General features: G+C 51.6%; 4 protein-coding genes across 5 annotated transcripts; all 4 read left to right on the forward strand.

Annotated features, from left to right (window-relative positions):
- The first annotated feature begins 9,746 nt into the window (after window positions 1-9,746).
- S100a3 (S100 calcium binding protein A3) lies at window positions 9,747-10,421 on the forward strand. Its single transcript, XM_038310781.1, has 2 exons — window positions 9,747-9,887; window positions 10,257-10,421. Exons 1-2 carry the CDS (start codon window positions 9,747-9,749, stop codon window positions 10,419-10,421), a joined length of 306 nt encoding a protein of 101 aa, XP_038166709.1.
- Window positions 10,422-11,810: 1,389 nt separating this feature from the next.
- Window positions 11,811-14,140, forward strand: S100a4 (S100 calcium binding protein A4). Its single transcript, XM_038311907.1, has 3 exons — window positions 11,811-11,888; window positions 13,086-13,241; window positions 13,844-14,140. Exons 2-3 carry the CDS (start codon window positions 13,101-13,103, stop codon window positions 14,006-14,008), a joined length of 306 nt encoding a protein of 101 aa, XP_038167835.1. The 5' UTR covers window positions 11,811-11,888; window positions 13,086-13,100; the 3' UTR covers window positions 14,009-14,140.
- A 3,381-nt stretch (window positions 14,141-17,521) lies between these two features.
- On the forward strand, window positions 17,522-19,343 carry S100a5 (S100 calcium binding protein A5). The gene is made up of 2 exons (XM_038311635.1): window positions 17,522-17,659; window positions 19,203-19,343. The coding sequence occupies exons 1-2, from the start codon at window positions 17,522-17,524 to the stop codon at window positions 19,341-19,343; spliced, it is 279 nt and encodes a 92-aa protein (XP_038167563.1).
- A 1,440-nt stretch (window positions 19,344-20,783) lies between these two features.
- On the forward strand, window positions 20,784-22,070 carry S100a6 (S100 calcium binding protein A6). Of its 2 annotated transcripts, none has more exons than XM_038311973.1 (3): window positions 20,784-20,874; window positions 21,425-21,583; window positions 21,847-22,070. In XM_038311973.1, the coding sequence occupies exons 2-3, from the start codon at window positions 21,446-21,448 to the stop codon at window positions 21,976-21,978; spliced, it is 270 nt and encodes an 89-aa protein (XP_038167901.1). In that variant the 5' UTR covers window positions 20,784-20,874; window positions 21,425-21,445; the 3' UTR covers window positions 21,979-22,070. The 2 variants fall into 2 exon arrangements, with proteins under 2 accessions (XP_038167901.1, XP_038167900.1); XM_038311972.1 differs by having other exon boundaries at window positions 20,786-20,869.
- Window positions 22,071-24,233: the final 2,163 nt, after the last annotated feature.

Genomic DNA, 24,233 nt, shown 5'->3' on the forward strand with positions numbered 1-24,233 from the left:
GAGTTCCTGCCTCCAGGATCTGCCCTGTTTGACTTCCTGTCCTGACTTCAGTGCTGGACCACAGAGCACAAGTGTAAGCACCATCAACTCTTTCTTCCCCACGTGCAGTTCGTCATGGTGTCTGTCACAGCAACAGAAAATCTAACTGAGACAACCTCTCTTGACACTCCGGCAAAAGAGACCACTTGTTCCAGAGGGGGCCCTGTCTCCCGGCCCTAGGTGAGCAGAGAGGACAGAGCTGTCTGCCATATGGCCTCTCACCTGCTCCTTCTTCCTCTTCAGAGTTGTCTGATCTACTCTGCAGGAGACCCCCACACGTCAGAGTTTCCTGGGGAAGAAACAAAACAGCCAGGAGAGCATCGCCTTTATTTGTGTTATTATAATTATTATCCATCTCCTCTTTTCATTAAAAAAAGCCATCTTTTTTTTTCTCTTGCAAGGTGTCAGCATACCCAGCTAGGAGTAGCCATATTACATTGCTAAGCCCCCCAAATGTAGGCAAAGCCCTGTATACATATACTGCCGTGTTAACAAGGCAAAGGTTCTGGAGGACAAAGCTTTTCCGGTCTCGTCTTCCCTCTGTCATCCACCTAGAGCATGGACAGTGAGCCCTGGAGGCATAGCAGCCATGTTGTGACCAGGAATCACAAACATAGTGTAGGGGATGGTGTGCTGTGGGTTTACAGAAAAACACAAGGAGAGGACATTCCCTAGGCCCTCAACCCAACGCCAAACTACCTACAGCAGACTTGTTATGTAAAGTGATTGAAGTCAGACAAATTTTTTTTTGCAATTTACTGCTGAGTAAACTACAGATTAGTAAAGAATTTGACATTGTGCGTATTTCTCTGTGTGCGCACGTGTGTACATGCATGTGTGTGTGCGAGAGATGAGGCTATGTTATGGCATACATGTGGAGACCAGACAGCAGCTCCTTCATGCGTGTTCCTCCTGAAGCTGAGTCAATCTTAATGATTTGTGTGTTGAATGAAATGCTGGAGAAATGATGCCCTGGGAATTCTGAAATACATCTTAGGAACCTTTCAGCTTCCAATGGAGTCTCTTGCTGTGCTCACGCTAAGATGCCAGAATGTGTCGGAAGCTAGGGGCCATGCTCTGAGAAGCCCAAGCTACATGGGGGAGACCACAAGTTGGATCGTTCTTCCCCAGGAAACTCTCATGTGTGTGGACCACTTGCAGAGTAGATGAGACAGAGTTCTGAAGAGGAGGAAGGAGCCAGTGAGAGGCCATGTGACAGCCACTCTCTCTCAGTGCTCTGCCCTCCCCACACACCTAGGGCTGGGAGGCAAGGCCAGGCAGGTCCACTGGAAGAAATGGTCTCTTTCCATGGCAATAAAAAGAGAGAAGCCCACTTTCCTGACACCCTCTTGGAGAGGAATCTGGTAAGTATGGGTCAGGGAGTCATGATGCCAGTAATTAACATCCTAGGGCAGTTCTCAAAGCTCCTTGCAAGCACACTGTCATTTCGGCCTCATGGTAACCCAAAAGGGGCTATTATTAAACCTTTTTACAGATGGGAAAGCGGAGGGGCAGCTCCAGCCATTTGTGGAGCGCTGCCTCTGCCGAGGTGCTTTGTCCACTCATGCTCCAGCCGTTTAATCCTCCCTGTGCCCGCACCTTGCAGATGAGGAAACAGAGACAGGGGATGTTAAGGGCTGGTGTTTGGCCTTGACCCATGTCTGTTAGAAAACTCCTCATCCCTCTGGGACCCTGGGCTGGCAGACTGGGCCTCTTTCCTCTTTCTGATGCCATCTCCAGAACTTTGTTCTTTGTGTGACCTGGGGGGGACCTGGCTGAATATGGTGATTCAGATATACCTGGCACATCAGCCCAAGTCACAGGGAGATGGGGCCTCCTTGCAGGGGGTTGGCTCTGTGAACTCTGATTTCTTTTGGTGATACATATAAGTGTGTTTCTCAGTTCTGGATTTGAACAGTTAGTTGGGCTAGCAAGACCAGACTTATCTTGCTGCCTCTGAGGTTTCCCCCATTTGGAGAGGTTCCAAAGTGGCTTACCACTCCATTTGGTATTTGACAAAATAACTGACATCAGCCTGCTGAATCCAAACGAACAAGCTTCCCCCTTCTTTGTGCTGAGGCAGAGGAGGGTCTGGACATCACTTGCTTGTCAAGAATCTGTGGCCGGATCTCCCCCATTCCTCCTGGAATTGCCGCTGGGATGAGAATTGTAGCAACCACACCTCAGGTCAGACCACCATTTTATGGTGTGGTTCGGAGAGCTCTCTAGTGCTCTGTGGAAAGGGAGACTGAAGCCCAGCATGAGTTAGTTACCAAACCCAAGATGACTGCTCGCTCAGCCACTCAGAGTGGACCCCAGGGAACAAGTAAAAAGATCTAATCAAGAAACCCAGGAAAACGGGAATACGGTAACATAGACATCCCCTTAACCCAGCAGTCAATGTCTTTCTACCTTAAACCAGGGGAAAGATGAGGGTCTTAGACTAGGGATGGCTCGAGACTTCCCTGTGCCTTTCCCGTGATCTGGAATAGGACATTGAGAAACGAGGTTGATACATGTGCAGTCGGTCACACGGCAGTGATGTGGCTGTGATCTTGAAGACGTCTTAGTTACTCTTATCTCGGCGTCTTTAGCCTTGACTGGGGAGGAGAGGGGCTGGGGTAAGTTGCTCCTGTCCTGGGAGTCCAGACAAACAATCTTTAAATGACTAATGTGTCTACGTGCAGAGTTCAGCAGAATCTGACCCAGAGGTTAAGGTTGCAAAGGAGACAAGCACAGATGGCGGAAGTTCCTAGTTTTTTTCCACCCTCATTTATTTATTTGAGACAAGGTATTGCTGTGAAACCTAGGTTGGGCTCAGACTTTCAGCCATCCTCCTGCCTCAGCCTTCTAAGAGTACGGACACACAGTGCCAAGTTTGATTTCATCTTGTTTTAGTTAGCCATTAGATGTTCCTGTGGGCCAGAGGGCAGTGGCTTTGGTAAAGTGGCTTTCAAGTCAGTGCTTGAAAAATACCTTAGGTGATCTGTTTTGTTTGTTTTGTTTTGTTTTTGAGACAGGGTTTCTCTGTGTATCCCTGGCTTTTCTGGAACTTGCTCTATAGATCAGGTTGGTCTCGAACTCACAGAGATCCGCCTGCCTCTGCCTCCTGAGTGCTGGGATTAAAGGCGTGCGCCACTACTGTCCAGCACCTAGGTGGCCTTTATCATTTTAAGTCAAACATCAGAGAAGTCAGTTGAGCTAGGAGACTTGCTTAGCTCATCACCGCCAACGCTACTGATTTTCTGAGTCAACTAAGAGCAAGCAAAGATGGCTCCACACTTAAGAGCATGTACTGTTTGTGTAGAGGAACTGGGTTTGGTTCTCAGCCCCCACATAGCACTCAGTTATGGGTTCTGGTTCAATGCAGTGAACTGGTACCCCACTCCACAGCTCCCATATGGGCCACCTGATCTCTCTACCAGCCCACTGTTCTCATCTGTACAGTGGACACAACCAGCTCTTGGTTTGGTAGTCAGAGCAAGCAGCAGATCTAACCTTTGCAGGTTCTTCTTGGTCCCAGTTTAGATTCTCTTCCCAGTCCCCAGCTCCAATTCCACAGCTTTGACTCTGGCTCCAGCTTTCTCCATGGCCCCAGTGCTGGTCCCAGTAATTGGACACCCCCTTGCATATGTTCTTCCTACTTGGCTCAGAAGATCAGAGAGAAGGTCAATTGTTTTGGTCAAGTTCATTTAACCTCACAGGGCTATTGGATTTGGATGATCTCTCTGGCCCTAGGTCTCAGCCCCCTTTGCCAGAAGTAAATAGAATGTCCAGATTTTTGGGAGTCTCTATTTTTCCCTGGGGTGCAGGACCAGACACTGCCCTTTATAGAGGGGTGGTTGTTTTCCAGGGATCTTGGGTGATGGCGGTGATAGCAAGGAGACAGAAAGGGAGCCAGGAAGAGTCAGGGTTTCAGGTTGTAAGAAGCTCTGCCAGATCGGCTAGCATCTGCTCTCACCCTTCACACAGCATCTTGCTGAGCCTTTGAGGCAATACTTCTCAGCCTCCAGCATCAGGGAATTTCTCGCATTTCTCGGAGGTCAGCTCACCTGTCCTGGGGAGCTCTGCCAGGTGAGGAGCCCTGGTACAAGGTTCAGCCCGAGGAGGGATGGAGCGTGTGGACAGCAGAGAGTGGGAAGGAAGGAGGATGGCTCTAGTCCAGGTCCTGGAACTGGGGATCACTGCTGAGCACTGGGGGTTACTGCAGAAAAGGGGTTCCGGGTAGATGCTGGAAAACTTCCACTAGGGCAGGAAGATTCCATGCACTTTAGGAAGGGGTTTTGGGAACCAAGGGAAGAGAATTTAGAGTCCTGACCTCCTTCTTTGTGGAGGCAGAAGCTGAGAAAGATGGTCTGGTGGGGAAAGACCTGTCCCTACTTCCTCCATCAAGGGAACTCAGGGTGTTTCTGTTGAGTTAGACTTGGGGGATGAGATCCTTCACATTGCCTCAGTAACAGCTAGCAACACAGTGCATTTCGAAATGTCCTCTCTCCCTCCCTCCCTCCCTCCCTCCCTCCCTCCCTCCCTCCCTCCCTCCCTCCCTCCCTCCCCTTCTTCCTTTTTTTTTTTTTTTTTAAACAAGGTCTCACTGTGTAGCTGTGACTGGCCTGAAACTTGCTGTGTAGACCAGGCTGGGCTTGGGCTCACTGACATCGGCTTGCCTCTGCCGTTTAAGCACTGGGATGAAAGACATATTCCACCATCTAAGCCAACACTTTGGATTCTCAGGGTAAGAACCTTCCAAACCCTCTTTGGAGGTATGAAAACTAAATCTCCAACAAGGTGAAGAACAAACATGTTGAAGTCAGCTGATGAGGAGGGGCGGGGTTTTGAGTGGAGGGGCGGGGTTTGAGCGAAGGCCCAATTAAGTGTTCTTTCCATGTTCATCCGCCAGCCCCACATCTCTACCAAAACAAGTCTCTTCGCTTCTCCCAGCGCTCCTGCCCTCTCCCGAGGACACAGATGCAGTGTTCCTAGGACCCGTGACTGTGCCCAGAAATATGAAGGGCTGTTGAATAAGAAAGGAGACCCAGAAGCTAGGCTGCAGGACTCTTCCGTCTTATTAAACATTGATTTATTATTGTCTGTTTCTCGCACTAGGTTGTCATCTCCCTTGAGAGGAACTGTGCCTACTTTGTTTATGTTAATCCTGGATGCCTCGTATCAGCGCTCTAATTACTTGTATGCACAGTGAACCTGCCACCCACTAGTTATATGACCCTGGGCCAGTCACTGACTCTCTGCGTTAATATGTACCAAGCGCTTACGATATTTTAGTAACATTTATTCCATGAGCCTTGCTGTGCTGGCTCAAACCACACAACAACCCTATGAGATGGTTACTACTTTTATTTCTATCAGTGAAGAAAATCAGATCCCAAGAGCAGAGGTGACACGCTTAAGGTGGCTGGTAGCAGGTGGGAACAAGTCACTGACCTAGAAGCAAATTAATTGCTGGTCCACTCTGTCCCCTCCTTCTGCTGCGGTGTGACCATCCCTGTCCTCTTCCCTAAACTCCTCATAACTTCTTGCCAATAAAACACGATTAATCACAGTTCTTCCTTCTGTGCACTTGCTCACTCTCGTCACGCACAGCGGGCAACCTCCAGGAGGAGATGGTGGCCCAGCAAAGCTGGGTGCTGGGCCTATGATGAGGCCATACAGGCATGAGGGCTTTGTCACCGGCCGGGAAGAAGGGCTTCTCTTCTCCTTCCCATCCTCTTCTGGGTGTTGGATTTTCTCTCTGTGAAACAGGGAAGCTTAAGGGTAGGGAGAGAACAGAGAAAGAAGCAACAGGAGAGGATTTCCATGTCTGGGAAATGGCGGTCTCCGCCTGTGTCAGCTAAGAATGGCAGGAAATGCTGGACAGAGTTAAAACGATATTTTTCAAAACACGAAAGGTCTGAAAGGCATTAAGAAGAAACCTAGACCAGACATGGCGTCGCATGCCTTTGACGCCAGCACTCAGGAGGCAGAGACAGGCGGATCTCTGTGAGTGTGAGCCAGCCTGTCCTACGTAATAGCTCTAGAATAGCTAGGGCTATGTGAAAAGACTCTGTCTCATAAAACAAAACAAATCAACAAAATAAAAAGCCCTATTATGTCTGGAGAGATCCCTCAAATGTTAAGAGTACTTGCTGTTTCGCCGAGGACTCAACTTTGGTCTCCAGTACCCACCCACCACCCTCTTTTGACCTCCTTGGAGAAGGCACGTGTTATATAGAAATATGGGCACTCACACATAAAATAAAAATAAATATATCTAAAAAACCAACAATTTCAGGCTGGAGAGATGGCTTAGAAGAGCCCTGGCTGCTCTTCCAGAGGTTCTGAGTTCAATTCCCAGCACCCACATGGCAGCTCACAACCGTCTGTACCTCCAGTTTCAGAGGACTCACCCCCCCCACTGGACACACCAATGAGCATAAAATTAATTAATTAATTATTAAAAAAGTTTCAAAATTAAAAAAAAAGAAAAAAGAAAGGAACCCTATCAGAATTCTAAGTGATAGCTGGAGAGATGGCTGAGCTACTAAGAGTGTGTACTGCTTTTGTGGAGGACTAGAGCTTGTCCCCAGCACCCACATGTGGTGGCTCATGTGACCTGTGACCCCATCTCCACGGGGACTCATTGCCTGTGACAATGTGGGCATCTGTACTAATGTGCACAACACTCATGCACAGACACAGAAGTAAAAATAAAAATAAATCTTAAAAAAATAATAAGAAAACAAATGAACAAACAAAAGCCTCCTTTAAAAAAAGCTGAAGTGACGGCAAAATCTGTGAAGTTGAACACGGAACCCCGAGGGCTCTAACCATGACAATCTGAGGGGTCAGGAAGACACAAGTGAAGTCCAGGGCTCACTCTTTTGGGGGGGGATTCAAGACAGGGTTTCTCAGTAGCTTTGGAGCCTGTCCTGGAACTAGCTCTTGTAGACCAGACTGGCCTTGAACTCACAGAGATCCGCCTGCCTCTGCTTCCCGAGTGCTGGGATTAAAGGTGTGCGCCACCACCATTCGTCCAAGGGGCAATACCCTTAAGCTGAAGGGCAAATGAATGCTCTACCCCCAGAACTTCTGGAAAAACTGCCCCAGTGCTGAGCAGAGCAGCAGACTAGGAAAGCAGTGTCCTCAGGAGCTGGGGACACGCCAGCTCCCACATGATTCTGTGGCCCACATTCGTCCACATCACTGGGAGTCGAGAGACAAGAAAGTCCAAGCCCTGCCAGCTGGAGGCTCCCTAGAGGAGTACCCTTCCTCCTGGGTCTCAAAAATACCTCACAACTATTTCCTCCAGGGGAATAAGCAATTCACAGCCAAAGGCCACCGGACGTTCAGTGATCTGGAGGCTGGGCCAGAGGGTGTCCCATGTCCTTAGATGTCTCACCTGTAAGTAGGGGCCTGAGCCAGGTGTTCTCAAGGTCTCCCCTGTACGGGGACTCTGGATGGCCAACCCAAGAGAATCAGGTGTGTTCCCGTTTTGTATTCTGGGTCTCTTGATGATCAAGAGCTCAGGAGAGGGATGTGTGTGTTTGGAAGATGCCACCAGGAAGCTGCTGCCAGTTCTCAGCTTTGGGGAAGGGCAGAGGGGGATGAGCTGGGAGTGGTGTCTGAGACTCGGTCTGGGCCTTTGATGTGTGCGCGTTGCTAGGTGGGCGGTGGGTCTGTAATAGAGGCTGCTGAGGGAAGAAGGCAGGAGACCCTGGGGGCAGCTTCAGGGCTGACCTACTTGGGTCCCTATAATTGCTCCCTTCATCTCTACAGGCTACAAATAGGGACACCCAGTTGTTAGGCTCCTATAGCTGAAACGCCAGCAGCAGAGGTGAGTGTGGCTGCTCGGGACTGCCTTGGGCTGGGTGTTGGGGTAGCTCAGGAGCCCCTCAATAGCTGCTCTGTTCCTGGATTTAGGGCCCGGGTCTGGGAGTGGAAAAGTTGCGTTAGCAGGTGTCGGGGTGAGGGAAGTCAGATATGGTGGATTCAGAGGTTCCCTTGAATGCTAAGGGGCTGATAGGAAGTTTGGCCTGGCCTGGGGAGTGTGCCCAGCCATGATTTCGTGCTGATGTGGGGACAGTCGGCATCTATGGTTCTGGAGTATGGTTCTGGAGCAGCCGTTAGTAAACTCCTTGCTGCTTTGCTTCATTCTTGGGGATGAGTTGGGACAGGCCAGGGCTGCCGGTGAGGAGAGGATTCCTGTGAGTCTTCAAGCCCTTTACACTTCTGAAATAGCAACTGAGGTGGCGCCAGGCAGGCTGGGGGAGCTCAGAAGGGCTCTGAGGTGCCGAGCTTCTGGGACCACGGCCCTTTCCTCTCCTGGGAACGTGGATCCTTGTTTCAGTCCTGGGCTGTCACAAAGAAGTCGAACCTAGCAAATGCTTGCCACTTCAGCTCCCACCCCTCTACCTCCTTGTGGACCCACAGAGTTAACTCCCCAAAAAGAGTCTTGGCTGTGGACCATTTGCTCCCCACAGAGGGAACTCCCCAGCAAGTCTTGGCTCTGGCTGCCCTGTGTTGCAGGACTCCAGTCCCCTGGGGGAGTCAAGAATGAGTCATGGGCTCACATGGAAACAACTCTATGGCTTCCCTGCCTGCCCAGGGTTTGCCTAGGCTGGATGGGCAGTGGAGGGGGACAACAGAAATGGGGTGGAGGAGGGCTCTTAGGAAGTGCTTTCTGTCCATCAGAGTGGGGAGGCCTCTTCTCAAAGCCTCCTGTCTTAAGACCCCGCCCCTGCCACAGGAAGGGAGGATGGTATATCATAGCTGAGTAGATCTATGTGCCGATGGACTCCGCAGAGACCCCCGGTCCACGTTTCTGACTAGGCCCGTAAGGCTGAATTCACCTACTTTACAGGAAAAGACAATTGAGGCCCAGAGAGAAACAGTACACCCAGGGCTGCAGAGCAAGCAGGGGGTGAGGGTTCCCAGCTGCAGCTTCTTTGGGTCAGAGAAGGAGGCATAGCAAGGTGGTAGGGGATCCCCTTAAGATCACATTCCTGCTGGCACTAGCCTGCTGGCACTAGCCTCACCAGGGCAAAGAAGCACTGGGCAGGGCTTCCTGAGCAAGCTCTTCCCAGGTCCCCAAGGGGCAGAGACTTCTAGGACCAGGGGCTGTATCACATGGAATGGTGTCCAATGGGAGACAGAGTTCCCAGGAGTTGGGGTGAGAAAGGACTGGAGGGAGTCCTTAGGGAGACCCACAGTGAGGGGTGCAGGTGATGGGGTGGGATATTTTGCTCCTGAGGAACTTATGGTAATGTTGGGGAAATGAAACTTCTGTCCAGAAAAATCACAACAGGCACAATGGGGAGGTGAATTGGTGTGTGTGTGTGTGTGTTTGTGTGTGTATGTGTGTGCGTGTGTGTATGTGTGGTGTGTGTACATGTGCATGTGTGTGTATGTGTGGTGTGTGTGCATGTGTGCACACGTGTGCGTGCGTGCGTGTGTGTGCGCATGTGCGTGTATGTGCGTATGCGTGTGTATGTGTGTGCGTGTGTGTATGTGTGGTGTGTGTGCATGTGCATGTGTGCACACGTGTGCATGTGTGTGTGTGTGTGTGTGTAGTTGTCAAAGAGGGCTGCTCAGAGGAAGGGGAACTTCAGCATGGTGGAGACCGGCAGGTCTGGAATTGGCTCTCAGGAAACTCTGAGGGAGAAGCCTGGCCTGGCTCTCTTTGTGAGTCACACCCTTTTTTTGTGACAGTGAGGATGACCCGGCCCCTGGAGCAGGCAGTAGCCGCCATTGTGTGCACCTTCCAGGAGTACGCTGGGCGCTGCGGGGACAAGCACAAGATCTGCCAGTCGGAGCTGAAGGAGTTGCTGCAGAAGGAGCTGCCTACCTGGACCCCGGTGAGCACCCTCGAACCTCTTCCCCTAGTGGAAGGTACCACTGGGACTCTGCAGAGACCGGCCTGGGGTCAAACACCAACATAGGGCAGCAAGAGGGAGAGACCGGACTGTGGGGAGGGGACATAGGGAAGTGAGCTGACAAGGCTGCATGAGCCTTAGCAAAACAGGATGTAAAGTAGGGTGACCGTCACTCTTCCTGTGCTGGGATAATGCTCTCCTTGGCTAGGAGCAAGGGAGCCGAGAAGCAGGGCGAGGTTGGCCCCCAGGAGGCTGTGGGTTGGGGTAGGGGAGGCCCACACTTTGGAGAGGAGTGGTGTAGAATTTGCTTATGCTCCTCACTTCCTGATCGCCCCTTCTCATCTTGCACAGAGTGAGTTCCGGGAGTGTGACTACAATAAGTTCATGAGCCTTCTGGATACCAACAAGGACTGCGAGGTGGACTTCAGCGAGTACGTGCGCTCGCTTGCCAGCCTCTGTCTCTACTGCCACGAGTACTTCAAAGACTGCCCCCCCGAACCCCCCTGCCCCCAGTAGCCCCTGATCCTGGAGTCCTCCATCGCTGTCCCTCGTGTGCTAACCCTGGCTACTCAGGAGCTTCAGCAGCTTGTCTAGGGATGTCAAGGTGGCGAGGGGTGGAGCAGTAGCCAGCCTGTGCTTCCCTTCGTGGAAGGACAACGTCTGTGCTCACACCTCTGCTCGGTCATGTGCGCACTATTGGAGCTGCTGTGGCCGGGGCCTGCTCAGCTCCTAATAAAGAAATGTCAACTTGGCTTGGTTTGGTTCTTCTGATGGGACACCTTGGACTTTGGGACCAGGTCCTTGGGAATCTTTATTCCTCTGTGTTCCTTATCACTGGAGGAAGGAGGCTGAAGGCAGGGGCCCCAAAGTCAGTGTCAGACCCCACAGGAATGCACCAGTCTCCGTGTTCAATAGAAGGGTGTGGCCGGGTGTAGCCATTACAAGCTCCCATCTGCTGAGACGAGGGGGGGGATTGTGTCATTGTCTCCATCCCTGTCACCCCCCCCCTCGTCTTGAGATGGAAGCCCTTGCCTTGGGCTTTTTAGGAGGGCAGGAGGCTCCTTGGGAGGAGGGTGTGGCTGTGGCTGTGGGTGTGGGGATAGGAGACCAGGGAGCAGCAGTAATAGGATTAGGACCTCCCCAGTGAGGGAGGCTTTGTATTTATTGAAGGGGGAGGGGATACTTTGAGTCAGTTCCCATCTCTCAAACCACAGTTGCTAGTGCCCCAAATCCCCATTCTGGCCCTCACTCAATCCCCATGTTTGTACCCATTCTTACAGATTAATCCTGACTCCCCATTTTATCTGTTTCCTCTAACTCTCTTCTCCAAGTTGAGAGTTCAACCCTGAATGCTCCCATCATCCCTGACACCCACACTGGACCTTCTACCCACTCATGAAGTTCACTACTAACTCCATCACGACCTCCTAGGCATCTTTCCCACTTCAGACCTGGGGTGGTTGCTAGGCCCCTCCTGACTTGCCAGCCTTCACCCTGGGTTTTACTGATCGTGACAGAGAGCTGTTCAGGCTGGAGAGAAGGGCTGACTGACTGTCCCACTGGCTGGGGTCACCTCCTAACTCATGGGCAACACATTTCCAAGGCAGCTTCTCACCTCTTGCCCTTCACTTCTCCATCTTCTTTCCTGTGGCCCACATCCCATGCCCAGGTTGCCCTGTCTCAAAGTTTCCTAAAACTTTGGCTGAGCTGAGGTTACTGGGTGGGATCAACACCATTCCGATCTCTTGTGCCCATGGGGGCTCTCTCACGGCTTGCCTGTGCCTGCTGGGGAGCAGGAAACTTGGCTCCCAGGCTGGGCTGTGGAGGGGGGCTGTGACATTTACTACATCAACCAACAGCAGAAGCACGGTATCCATGTTCCCCCCATCCCATGCATGGGCAGGGCTTGGCTGTGTATAAATAGGGCAGACATTTGGGCTCTCCCCAAACCTCTCTGTTCATCACTTCCTCTCTCCGGGTCTGGTGAGTTGTGTTAGTCTGAGAGCAGTGTTAGCGGGTGGCAGAGGCAGAGGCTGGGACATGAGAAAGGGAGGCTGCTGGGGAGACAGATGTTTTTAATAGATCCAGATGAGAGATTCTGATGTGGAGGCTCGTGTGTGTGTGTGTGTGTGTGTGTGTGTGTGTTGTACAAGAATGAAAACAAAACGAGAGAGAGAGAGAGAGAGAGAGAGAGAGAGAGAGAGAGAGAGAGAGAGAATAGATGGCATTTGAGCTCTCAGGAGTTTCTGAGCTGCTGAGGCTTACCTGTGTTGTTACTACAGCTTCTGTTCATGTTTGGGAGATGTGACCAGTGTTTGCTAGGCCATTCAAGTCAGCGTGTGCAGGAAGCAGGTGCAGGAAGCAAAGTAAAGGACCTGTAGGCTTTTTTCTTTACATTTAAATTACAGTTATTTATTTGTGTTCATGTGTGCAAGGGTTGGGGATAAGGGTTCATGCCCAGGTGCACTTGTGGAAGTCAGAGAGCAACTGTGGGCATCAGTCTGCTCCTTCTGCATGTGGGCTCTGGGCATCAAACAGCTCATCAAACTTGGTGCCAAACACCTCTCCCCATTAAGCCACCTCTCCAGCACCCACCTGTAGGCTTTTAAAAAATATCTTCAGAGTGTGTTTGTGTTCATATTAGTGCCCTATGGACATATAGCACTCCAGGCCAAGAAAACCCACTTTATCCCTTTCCCCTGTGCCCCTGCCTTTGCCACCTCAGCTCACTCCTCCCTAAGCTGGTCACTAGGCAGCTGTTTTTTTCCGCTGTAGGTCCCTGGGCAGGCAGCCAGCAGCCGCGCCCAGTGTGGGAGGGAGAGAAGAATGGTCAGAGCCTGGTGCTTGTGGTGAATGAGCTGAATGAGGGATGGAAACTGTTGTGTTGAAGCCAGGCCCGAGGGAGGCCCCCAAAAGCTGATGGCATGAATCTTGAGAGCTTGTGCAGTAGGCTCTGCATGTTTAGGGGCCCAGAGCATACACAGCCCTCTCACCATCAGTGGGTCCCCTGGGAGTGAGGACAGTTCCCTGAAGTACTCTCAGAGGGCAGGATGGAATGGAGCACTTAAAATGGGGGCAGAATAGTCTATAACTTGGGTGCCGTGCAGCACCACATAGCCAGTTCTTGATACACTGTTGGTGTGGGTCGGCGAAGACTACCTTTGTGTCTCCTGCCGCTAGGTCTCAATTGGCATCATGGCATACCCCTTGGAACAGGCCCTGGACATGATGGTGTCTACCTTCCACAAATACTCGGGCAAAGAGGGGGATAAGTTCAAGCTTAACAAGTCCGAACTGAAGGAGTTGCTGACCAGGGAGCTGCCCAGCTTCCTGGGGGTGAGTGGGTCCTGCCTGTGGTTTTCATCCTCCCCAGGAGGAGGATGGGGCTCTGGTGGGTGCTAGTCTTGACGCATGTATCTCTAGGGCGGGGAGATGGAGGCCAGAGAGCTTGCGCCCGGTGCTTAGGGTAGAACCACAGCGAACCATCTCCTTCTTGAACCATCTCTGTCTCGCTAGCCCTCAGCTGAGAGAAGGCTTAGAACGAACACAATTGAAGAGGCAGAGGAAAACAAGAACAACTGCCTAAGGCAGTCAGCATCTGAAGCCCTAGCCTAGATCAGGACTGTTGACCACAGAAATTGAGTTTCTGTGTGTGAGGAAGCCACTGTGGAGGCCACAAATACCTGCAGGTCTTCCCCTCCTAATACCTCGTGTTAGCTGATGCTTCTCTCTCACGGCTGTTGCTAATGAGATAGTCAAAACAGGCGTGGGGAAGGTGTGGTCCTACCCTTTCCCAGTGATTCCAAGCACTTATCCAAGGAGCATCCTCCTCTACATAGCTTAGCCCCAAAGCTGCCAAGGAGGGCCTGGAGGCTTTCCCGAGCTCCTCAGAGATCTAGCTTGGGTTTGGCTTCTAACTGTGCTTCTTCTACCTCCAGAAAAGGACTGATGAAGCTGGATTCCAGAAGCTGATGAACAACTTGGACAGCAACAGGGATAACGAGATAGACTTTCAGGAGTACTGCATCTTCCTCTCCTGCATTGCCATGATGTGCAATGAATTCTTTGAAGGCTGCCCAGATAAACAGCCCCGGAAGAAGTGAAGACTCCTCAGATGGAGTGTGGGGGTGTGGTCTGCCAGGGGGCCTCTTCCCTGGTGGCTCTGAGCATAGTGCCTTACTCTGGCTTCTTCTGTGCACAATGCTGAGCAAGTTTAATAAACAGTTTTGAAACTACGAGCAGTTGCTGAAGAGACTGGCGATGGTGGGTTGGGGGCTGAGGGAGGGTACGTCACAGGGTGGTGGCTGGGACTGCTGGGAGTTGAGCTGGAGCTTGGTAGGGATAAAACTAGAAAAGGTTGGGGAGGGGTAGAGTGGCTGACTTCGCGTGCATGCAAGTGTGTGTGTCTATGTGTGTGTGTGCACATGCGCGCGTGTGCACATACGTACAACAAAGCAAACTCTGGAAATGCTTAAGGCAGAGGCCACCAGAGGCTTGGCTTGAAAGGCTCCAGATGTGGGAAGTTAGCCAGCCAACCACCCTCCTTCCTCTCTCCAGAACTGCCTCTGGGCTCAAACTGAAGTTGGGACGGTATTGAAGGTCACATCTGTTGCTGGTTGGAGTCTGGAGGGAAGACAAGGGGCCTGAGTCACAAGGAGGGAGTCCTGAGGCCAGAGAATGATGGGGAGGTAGCCTGGCACTCATCCCTGACACTTATAGTCCAGGTTCTGCCCTGCTAGCTACTCCAGCTCATTGCTTTCAAAGAGTGGGTTGATCCTTCTCTGTCTATGACTGGATAAAGAAGGACAGTATAGAGGGCCCATTTGTGGTAGCACAACAGCCCTCCTCTCTCTCTGAGAAGAGGTCTCACTCCTGTAGCTGACCCTCCTAGCCAGCTTCCCGAGTTCTGGGATTAGAGATGTATGCTATCATGGCTGACTGAAATTGTCATTCTCTCACAAACTGCCTCTGCTCTCAAAGGACTGTGGGACAAGAACTACTATTATTAAGAATCATGTTGCTTGGAGAAGGGCAAGGGACATCACGGTGAATAATTGGGGGTGGGTGGGTAGTAGCTAGGTGGCAGTGAAGGAGCTGATGGGAAGGTGACCATAGTTTTAGAGATGTAATTTTGGCCGTATTATCTGATAAAGAAAACCGAAATCCCCGTCTCCTCACTCCCTCACGGCTAGAACATGAGGCAAATGTTGCTTCCCCTCAGAGTAGGCTTAAGGCAATGGCTTCAGAGTACAGAGACTGGGGACTGAGGTTAGATGCCAAGCCTGGCCTGGGTGGATGGTGACACTTAGGGAGAGGTACCCACAAGCTGTCCCAAGGCTGGCAGATCTGCTTCTCAGCCTTTCCTGCTCATTATACTGTGCTTTCCTCTCCAGCCTCAGAGGACTGGGTAGGTGACTCAGATGTTCCCTTGGAGTTCAACCACAGAAACTTCGGTCCAGGCTAAGCCCGTCTTCTCTTTTTTGCACTCCCAGTCAACCTGCCCATCTTCCATGGGAGTGTGCTCCCCGGAGCTTCCTCCTGCATCACTCTCTACTTTCGGAAACTGCCGTTGCCTGGAGACAGGTCCCAGCTGTATCACTAGTGTAATAGCTGTGGTGGGATGCCAAAGGGGGCAGCGGGAGGACGTAGGCAGGCTAGAGTGGAACTTCAGCCGGCTGAGGGCTGTGTCCCTAACCAAATTCTGTTCTTAGAATACAGGAAACACACCTCAAACCCTATGCCACGCACGACTATGTTTTACCCCCGAGCCTCTCCCTCAGTCTCAATCCAGTCCTGAGCCTGCCTTCCTTTGCACCTCTTCTTCAATCCTGGATTCTTAGTCCTTCAATCCAGGAGTCTCCAATGATTATTTCCCATTTCTGACTTCATGTTAGCTAGTGGTTTAAGCTGACTGTCCTTGGCAGGAAATACCTTCCTTCACTTGCCCCTCCCAAGATGGGTCCTTTCTGCTCTTGGAATAGATTGGAGCTGGAGGATCTCACTGCGGAGAGTAGCCTAGGATATGGGGAGATATACCCTGTGTTTGGTCCACACTTCCTGCTGTTTCTTTTCTGGAGAACCTAGCTTAGCTTTTTCTGCTCATTGCTTCACCAGATGGTGAGGTTTAGTAGGAAACATGGATTCTGGTATGGAAAATATGTATGTCATGGTGAACTTCATGGGCTACCTCCAGCTCTGCTTGTAAACAGTAAATCAACATTTCCAGAGAGGATTTCCTTCAACCTTTTCTGGATTCTTCACATCTCCCATCCCTTCTCATTGGCTCCGCCCTCCTGCTTCTCCTGGGCACTGGGGACAAGGGAATAAAAGCTGAGAGCCCTGGTAGGGAGGCTGTGGCTGCTGCCTAGACTCTCCGGGTTCTCTCTGCCTTGGTGAGTCCTTCCTCCGGAAGACCTCCTTCATTTCTGCTGGGCTAGCCTGGGCAAGCGAAAGTGTGACAAGACGTGGAAACCTCCAGAAGGAAGGCCTGGCCTTGCAAGTGGGAGCGTGCTCAGGGAGGAGGGCAGAGTGCTTGGAACTGTGACTGTAAGGCTTTGCTGAGAACCCAACCCGAGGAGCAAGAAAGCTGAGGCAGGAGGATCACGAGTTTGAGAGTAGTCATCTTAGATACCTTGTTAGACACTGAGAAGGGAGGAAGGCAGGGTCTGGGAGTAGCCTGTGCTCCCAGACTCAGCCAGATGTTCCTGCAGATGCTCTGAGTCCCTCCCTTGCCTTGAACCGTGGTCTAACTGAGCCTCCATGAGGTGGGAGGAGATGAGAGTCTGGGTGACAAGAGAGGAATGATGGGTTCAGTCCAGTTCAAGAACTTGAGTTTGGAGGTAGGAGTCAGCAATTTCTCCCCACCCTCCTAGTCAGCCCAGGGTTCTCCGCAGGATCTACAGAAGAAACCCCAGTTCTGTGGGCACTGTTTCTTTCCTCTTAAAGGGGAAGTGGTTTTTCATTCCAAGTCCCACAAGCTTTAGCTGTCTGCTGACAGAATCGAGGCCATCATTCACACCCAATCTCTAGAGCCATATCTCATGCCCGACCTGGCCCTTGTCAGGCTGTGGGGGAAGCTCTCTCGGCACTAGGCTGCAGGTCACTGGGCAAGTCCAGCCACCTCTCTCCTGCTTCCTGCTGAGATCTTATCTCCCACTTTCAGCCCCAATCCCCTTTGGCCCCTGGACTCCTTTTTGCCCCCCCTCCCCACCACAGTGAGACACTCCTTTCATCTCTAGTGACTCAGAGGCTCAGAAGGGAAAGTGACTAGGTGGGAACCTTGGCTGGAAAGGCAGAACCTAAACTGCAGGGGGAAGAGAAAAGTCCTGACTCCTTCATCTGCTGTAGCAGTTCTTTGAAAAGGCTGACCTATGCCCTCTGGTCAGCACCTTCTGATCAGGGCAGCCCACAGCCTCTTTGGGGCTGGACACCCTCACAGCTGTCTCAGTATTTGTCATTGCTCACATTACAAGCTATCTGTATATACAGGGATCTTCTTCTCACTGTGGGCTCCTGTCAATGGTGGTTTGCAAGAGGGCTTTTGGATATGACTGGAGCGAGTCTAGCTTCTCCAGGGCTGTGATTGTCTCCTCTCCCACTCCAGAGTGCGCATCGTGATGGAGACTCCTCTTGAGAAGGCCCTGACCACCATGGTCACCACTTTCCATAAATATTCAGGGAGAGAGGGTAGCAAGCTGACCCTGAGCAGGAAAGAACTGAAGGAACTGATCAAGACAGAATTGAGTCTCGCAGAGGTAGGTGGCTGTTCTCATATGCTCCACTACACGTTCTGGGCGCCCGTCCAGGGGATGCCCACCTACTGCAGGGCACTCTAGTCTAAGCAGGGGCCGAAGCAGAGGAAGAGGTGGGCATCTCTGGCTACCGAGGCTCTAGCCTTCTGTGCTGGAAAGGAGACAAAGGAGTGAGGCACACCGCTGCCTGAGGGAGGCTTTGCGTTTAGGAGATTTGACGATGGCTTCCACAGCCTGTGTTAGGGATCTTGTGGATCTGAGAGATGTGGGGTGCCAGGTTTGGCTGTGCACAATTCGAGGATAGGAATCCTTCTCGATTCTCCTCTGTGCTTGACACAGCCAAGGTCCTAATGATATTGTCAAGTCAACTAACAGGCTAATTGATGAACATGGGGTAGGAAAGAGATAGCGTTGATTCCAGTTCCATGGACATGATAGGAGTGGTGGCTGGATAATCTGAAGGTCTACGAGATAGAGTAACTGAGCTTCCATACGTTGAGAACTTGTCCATCGAGGCTGAGCTGGAATTCCAGGCCAGGCCCCTGCACCAACCTCCTATGTATCTTTACAATAAAGTCCAGAATCCCATTGTTCCCTAGGGAGAACGTTCCTGGAGTATGTCCCTGGAAAGGGGTGAAGCAGTGCCACCTTCCCTAGGCCTATTTGTGGCTTCCCCAAGGCATGTGAAGTTTACCACAACGTATACATTTTCTTTTCTTTTTGAGATAAGGTTTCTCTGTGTAGCCTTTGTTGTTCTGGAACTCGTTCTGCTGTTCTTGACCAGGCTACCTTCCAGTTCTCAGAGATCCACCTGCCTCTGCTGCCTCAGTGCCACCATCCCTGGCCTGGCATATACATATTCAATATCGGAAACTGCTCAGCTATCCTGGATTTTAATGAAGGTAGAGGGAAGGGCCGCTGGTCCATCAGGTGCTAATTACTGGAGGGCAGGGACCCAGGAGAGGAGCCTAATCTGGGGACCAGGATCATGTTACAGAGAAGCAGTTTCCAGCATCCTGGGCATCAACATCCGGTATCCCAGGGAGACCTGGAACTGAGTGCAGCAAAGGTGAGCAGGGTCTGAGCAGGGTCTGCCTACTTCCATTTCCTTGTTCCACCCTGAGGCTCTGTCTTAAACCAGAGCATCCAGGGTGCAGGGACCAAACTGAGAGGACATCTGGTGCCAGGCTGGGGCTGGGGACATGCTGACTTTTCAGCTCCAGTGTACTGATCTACAGAGAAGAATCTAGTGACGTCTGGGTTCTTTCCCAGCTTGGCCTTACAATACGGGAAGGCTAATCTGGGGCTTGGATGAGGCTTAGGATGAGCTGTTTTAGTAGGTATTGGTACGAATTATGATTCTAATTTCTTTGGATAGGAGGATGTCCCAGGGGCAAAGGCTAGGTAGGCAGCCATTCAGCATCCCTACGATAATTCCTTTGGAATCAACACTCAGGTGATGCCCCCATTCGGTGTCAGGTCCTGTGGTAAGGGTGTGGGTTGGGGCTGAGCCGCTGAGCAGTCTCTGCTCCCTGGACCCTTGCAGAAGATGAAGGAGAGCAGCATCGATAACCTGATGAAGAGCCTGGACAAGAACAGTGACCAGGAGATTGACTTCAAGGAGTACTCTGTGTTCCTCACCACGCTGTGCATGGCCTACAATGACTTCTTCCTAGAGGACAAGTAACCAGGCTCCTCCCTGCCCTCACCTGCAGCTCCTTGCTCTGCCCTCTGTAGCCTCTTTAACGGCCCCTCTGAAACCCTGGCCCTTCTCTTTCTCACAGATGGATTCTTCCAGCAGAGAAATTAAAGCCTTTTCCCCTTTCCATGTGTTGGTCTTGAAGTGATTTGTTTCCGTTGGCGGAGGCAGGGGTAACAGAAATTTTGAGCCATTCATCCTCAGGTCACACACAGGTGGCCTTTAGGTGTGTGTGTGTTGGGGGGCTTTCACCCCACTCCACTGGCGGTCCTTGTCCTGGCTTTGTTCTGCAGTATCAAATGACAAAGCTGGCCCAGGCATTCGCATGCTTCCCCAAGCAGCAAAGATGCAGAGGAAGCTATGAGAAAAAGCACTTAGGGAGCGAGGAGGCCAGAGTGATGGTCCCTGCTGGTCGGCTGTTAGAGCAGTGCAGTGAGAGCTTGGAGAGGTCGCACTGGCAGCCCTAGTAAAAGAGGAGGCAGGGACTTAGCACCCTTCCCACTGAGTGACTTCAGGAGGCTAATCCCCCCCTCGCCCAACTTCCTCTTCACAAGACTTGTCTTCAGGGGAAAAAAAATGTTCAAAAACTTTTCACTTAAGATGAGTAGCTAAGCACGCTCGTTGGGCTTGGCTCCATCGTGTGCACATCAATGCCTAAGCTGCTCTAAGGATGACATTCCCGGCACTGAGCAAGAGGAAGTGAGTGTTAGACAGAAATTAATTGTTGGTGGGGGATGATGTCTGAAATCCTTGACTGTGTTCCTCCCCTTTTTCTGAGCCCAAGTCGGCTCTAAATTCTGACTCGTGGGATCAACCTACTGACTATATCCCCTTAAGCTACCAGAAAACACAAATATTTACATTACGATTCATAACAGTAGCAAAATTATAGTTATGAAGCAGCAGCGAAAATAATTTTATGATTGAGGGGTCACCATAACGTGAGGAACTGCATTAAAGGGTCGCAGCATTAGGAAGGTTGAGAACCACTGCTCTAGGGTATCCACCTTAGACTGTCCGCATGACTTTGTGAAAGCCGGTCTTACAGTCTAGTAGACCACTGGTTGCTTCCCCTCCTTCACCTGGAGTTGACCTTGTCACTAGAGGGCGACAGCCTCACTAAGGTTCCCACTCCCCCTCACACTGATGCTAACTTTAGGGACGCGTTGTGCTCTGGCTGGCAGAAAGCCCAGCATACATACCAGAGTCACAAGTCACGTGCCAGAAGGGCAAACTGAACTATGGAAATTAGGAAAAACTCGATGTCTCCGGTTTGCGCAGTTCTCTTGGAACAGGGTCACTAGGCTCCCTCAGGCCGCTCCCAGTCCGGGCAGAGGCGTGGAAAACTGAGGGGGCTGGGGGGTGTGTTCTGCTGGCCTCAGGCGCAGGGTGGGGCTCCGGGGCGGGCCGGCACTCCTTGGGCGCGCCTCCCGGATGCTGGCCGCTATAAGGCCAGCCGGACCGCGAGACAGTCCATCCCCCTCGGCCACTCCTTTGGCTTTTCGCTGTCTACGGTGCGGTGAGCTCTCGTTGGGGTAACCCTAGGTCCTTCTAGGGTCGGCGTGCTCCTGGGCTGGGTGTCAAGTCACTTCCGGCCATAGTCAGCCACTACGGGCTCCGCGGGTGGTCTGCATTGGGATATAAGTCTGTCGAGTCTTGGGGAGCCAGGGAAAGCCAGGATCAGCTAGCTGGGTTGTGCCAGACAAACCCCGAGGCTAAGGCATCCCTTTGGGGCGGCTCCCCGACACTGCTCTTCTGGGGTGCGGGAGGGTTTGTCCTGGGTGTGTCATTGTCATCGCAGTGTGTGGCACTGTCAGGAGGTGCCCAGGGGCATCCTCCATCCCTTCCTCTGCTCAGTCATATTCCCCAGCTCTCCTGGAAGCGCTGGAGGACAGTGTTCAGACACCTCAAAGCCGGTTCCACCCTTGCACCCCTAAGCCGCTAGGTTGCCACCTGTGTTGGCCTGAGGCTAGCTGGTTCAGGCAGGTAGTCAGGTAGTCACTGGGCTTAGAGGATGGTGAGAGAAGTCTTTGCTAGCAGCGGTACTGACTAGCCCCTGTTTCAAACAGCTTCTAGCCCGGTGGTCAATTATGGCATGCCCCCTGGATCAGGCCATTGGCCTTCTAGTGGCCATCTTCCACAAGTACTCTGGCAAGGAAGGAGACAAGCAAACCTTGAGCAAGAAGGAGCTGAAGGAGCTGATCCAGAAGGAGCTCACCATTGGCTCTGTGAGTAGCCCCTGCCCGGGTCCCTCCTCCCACCTCCGGCCATGCTAGTGGCCTTTGCACACAGTTCCTGTTTTACCTCCCTCGGAGAGAAGCCTGCTGTTCTATCCCCTGAGGGAGGAGCAGGGGCTGAGGAGAAGTAGGTTGAGGTATGCTTGGTGACTATGAACAGAAACACTTGCCTGTTCAAGGGCTTCCAGGGAAGGGGCAAGGAGTCTAGGGTGCTGGGCACCACTGAACATGGACTTCTCCTCCTAATGTATTAGAAGCTGCAGGATGCTGAGATCGCAAGGCTGATGGACGACCTGGACCGCAACAAGGACCAGGAAGTAAACTTCCAGGAGTATGTCACCTTCCTGGGGGCCTTGGCTATGATCTACAATGAAGCTCTCAAATAAAATGGGGAGGCGAAGATGCCCTCTGGAGGCCTATCTCAGTCAAATCCAGTGGTGGGTAATTGTACAATAAATATTTGTTTTTCTTATGTCTACTTGTGTGTTCTGGCTCCCCACTGATTTCTAGCTGCTTCCTGGCTTGCTGCTGGGGGCTCACCATGGGCCAGGTTAGTCACAGTTAATGCCTGAGAGTAGCTCATTGACCTACCCAGAGAAGGCCCGTTAGCTCACTGGGAGCCTCTGTAGGCACTGAAAAGATGGCCCCTCTAGGCAAAGCCACCTTAAACAAAGGCTCAATCCTTTCCAGAGGAGAGGATCTGGGGTGTGACATGGAGTTAGGGACCACTAGAAGCAGGGCAACAATACTCCCAGTCGTCTCCTGGAAGACATGCTTTGGTCTGGGTGTGGTTAGCGGGGAAGTCCTAGATGGGCCTGACGCTGGGCAATCCACCTTTTCACTGTGTGTGTGTGTGTGTGTGTGTGTGTGTGTGTGTGTTATCTATGAGGGAGGGGTGGGGAAGGGCACACCTGGGATGCCTGGGTGACCAAGGACACAGGATGACTGAGTTTTCTGCAGACTGCCTGTGTTTCAGTTGGAGGCGAGGCACACACTCTTTAAGAGTCTGTCCCTACTTTCACTTCCAGGGCCCTTTTCGTTGGGTGGTGACCCGAGGAGCTGGCAGCTCCATGAACATGTGACTCACGAGGTGCTCACAAACAGGGCAGAGTTGGGGTCCTTAGACATGCCAGATGCAGCTTCAGGCCTTTCTGCCAATATTGACCCAGCCTGTTCCTGCAGAATGACTCATAGGGCCACTCCCCTGAAATCCAGTTGAGCTTTCAATCCCCATCAGAGCTATTGTCTACGGTGTACATTAAGACTTAAATCATAGGAGGGGGGAAAATCTGTGATGTGTCTGGGTGTCACGGAGACAGTATTTGCTGATATTCCTCCCCACAAGGCCTAATCCAAGTTGGGCAACATCTTGGCCAAAACTTGAGGGGAAAAGTTCTTGACTTCATGTGGACGGTTTCTCTTTGTATCTCCCGCCTTCTCCAGTCAACCGTACGACATTAAGTGCATTTTCCTTGCATTCAGCGACATTTCTTGAAAACCTTCCTTCTCTAGTAGCCTCCTGGTCTCACCGCACTGTTAGGCAGCAAGAGGGTCCCAGGGCAGAGCTTGCCCTACACTGTTGGCTCTGTTTGGTGGCTCTGGAAAAGTACGCCTTAGGTCTTCGCCCACACCCAGTTGTTGACTCTTTGGGGTGCGGAGTGATCGCCCTCTTGTGGACAGAGAACAGGTTGCCGATAGGGAAGCCGATTCGGGGTGGAGGCTGGGAAGGGGGCACCCAGAAAGGGGGAAAAGGAGTTTAGTGGGGAGCGGGAGAAAAATCTAGTTGGTATTTGAGCCCCTGAGGAAGCAGCAAGGGAGATGAGGCTGGGGATGAGAGCCAAAGCTTAGCAAGAGTGGGCTGTTCGAGGGGAGACAGAAATAGTTATTCAGGGAATGCCAAGGTGGGAGCATGTTTTAGCTTCTAGCAACAGAAGGTGCAGAGTCCAAAGCTAGAGAGGAAAGGAAGGTACAGAGTCCTTCTGCTAAATAAGACTTCACCTCCCAGGGTGAGGTGGCTCACCTCTTTAATGCCAGAGACAGATGAATTGCTGTTGAGTTCAGAGCTACTGGTCTACAGAGCAAATAGCAGGGGGAGGGGCTTAAACAAAACAAAGTGAAATAAAACAAATAATAAAACTTTTGTTTGTGTTGGGGATGTAGTTTGAAATTAAGAAGTGAAGAGGTAATTATGCTGGAAATTTTGGTGTGTGCGGCAAGCGGGGCGTAGAATTGGGTGTGGTCAGATGTAGACTGACTACTTTCTTTTTCTTTTTTTTTAATTTTTAAAATTTTTAAATTTTTTTTACTTTTTTTCCCCCCGAGACAGGGTTTCTCTGTAGCTTTGGAGCCTGTCCTGGAACTAGCTCTGTAGACCAGGCTGGCCTTGAACTCACAAAGAGTCTCTTGCCTCTGCCCCCTGAGTGCTCGGATTAAAGGCACACCACATTGCTCAGCCTAGACCAACTGCTTTCATTCGCCCAGAAGATTTCAAGTTGACTCTTGAACATGGTCTCGGTTCCTAGGAAGAGGCTGGAGCGTGGGACTTGGCTGCAGATTCCTTCCTCACAGGTGCCCCAAGACTCCTGAGGGTTGAACAGAGGGAGTGGACCTGCTACCCCTCTTCCGGTAGCCAAGGCTCTGT

This window comes from Arvicola amphibius, chromosome 14, assembly GCF_903992535.2.
Source record: "Arvicola amphibius chromosome 14, mArvAmp1.2, whole genome shotgun sequence".
NCBI classification, from domain to species: Eukaryota; Metazoa; Chordata; class Mammalia; order Rodentia; family Cricetidae; genus Arvicola; species Arvicola amphibius.

What these genes read in the sequence shown, in the direction of transcription:
- S100a3 (XM_038310781.1), top strand. Translation starts at nt 9,747, where the DNA reads ATGACCCGGCCCCTGGAGCAGGCAGTAGCCGCCATTGTGTGCACCTTC. An exon ending in AGCTGCCTACCTGGACCCCG is followed by an intron (nt 9,888 to 10,256) that starts GTGAGCACCCTC and finishes CATCTTGCACAG; the next exon opens with AGTGAGTTCCGGGAGTGTGA.
- S100a4 (XM_038311907.1), top strand. Translation starts at nt 13,101, where the DNA reads ATGGCATACCCCTTGGAACAGGCCCTGGACATGATGGTGTCTACCTTC. An exon ending in AGCTGCCCAGCTTCCTGGGG is followed by an intron (nt 13,242 to 13,843) that starts GTGAGTGGGTCC and finishes TTCTACCTCCAG; the next exon opens with AAAAGGACTGATGAAGCTGG.
- S100a5 (XM_038311635.1), top strand. Translation starts at nt 17,522, where the DNA reads ATGGAGACTCCTCTTGAGAAGGCCCTGACCACCATGGTCACCACTTTC. An exon ending in CAGAATTGAGTCTCGCAGAG is followed by an intron (nt 17,660 to 19,202) that starts GTAGGTGGCTGT and finishes GGACCCTTGCAG; the next exon opens with AAGATGAAGGAGAGCAGCAT.
- S100a6 (XM_038311973.1), top strand. Translation starts at nt 21,446, where the DNA reads ATGGCATGCCCCCTGGATCAGGCCATTGGCCTTCTAGTGGCCATCTTC. An exon ending in AGGAGCTCACCATTGGCTCT is followed by an intron (nt 21,584 to 21,846) that starts GTGAGTAGCCCC and finishes CTAATGTATTAG; the next exon opens with AAGCTGCAGGATGCTGAGAT.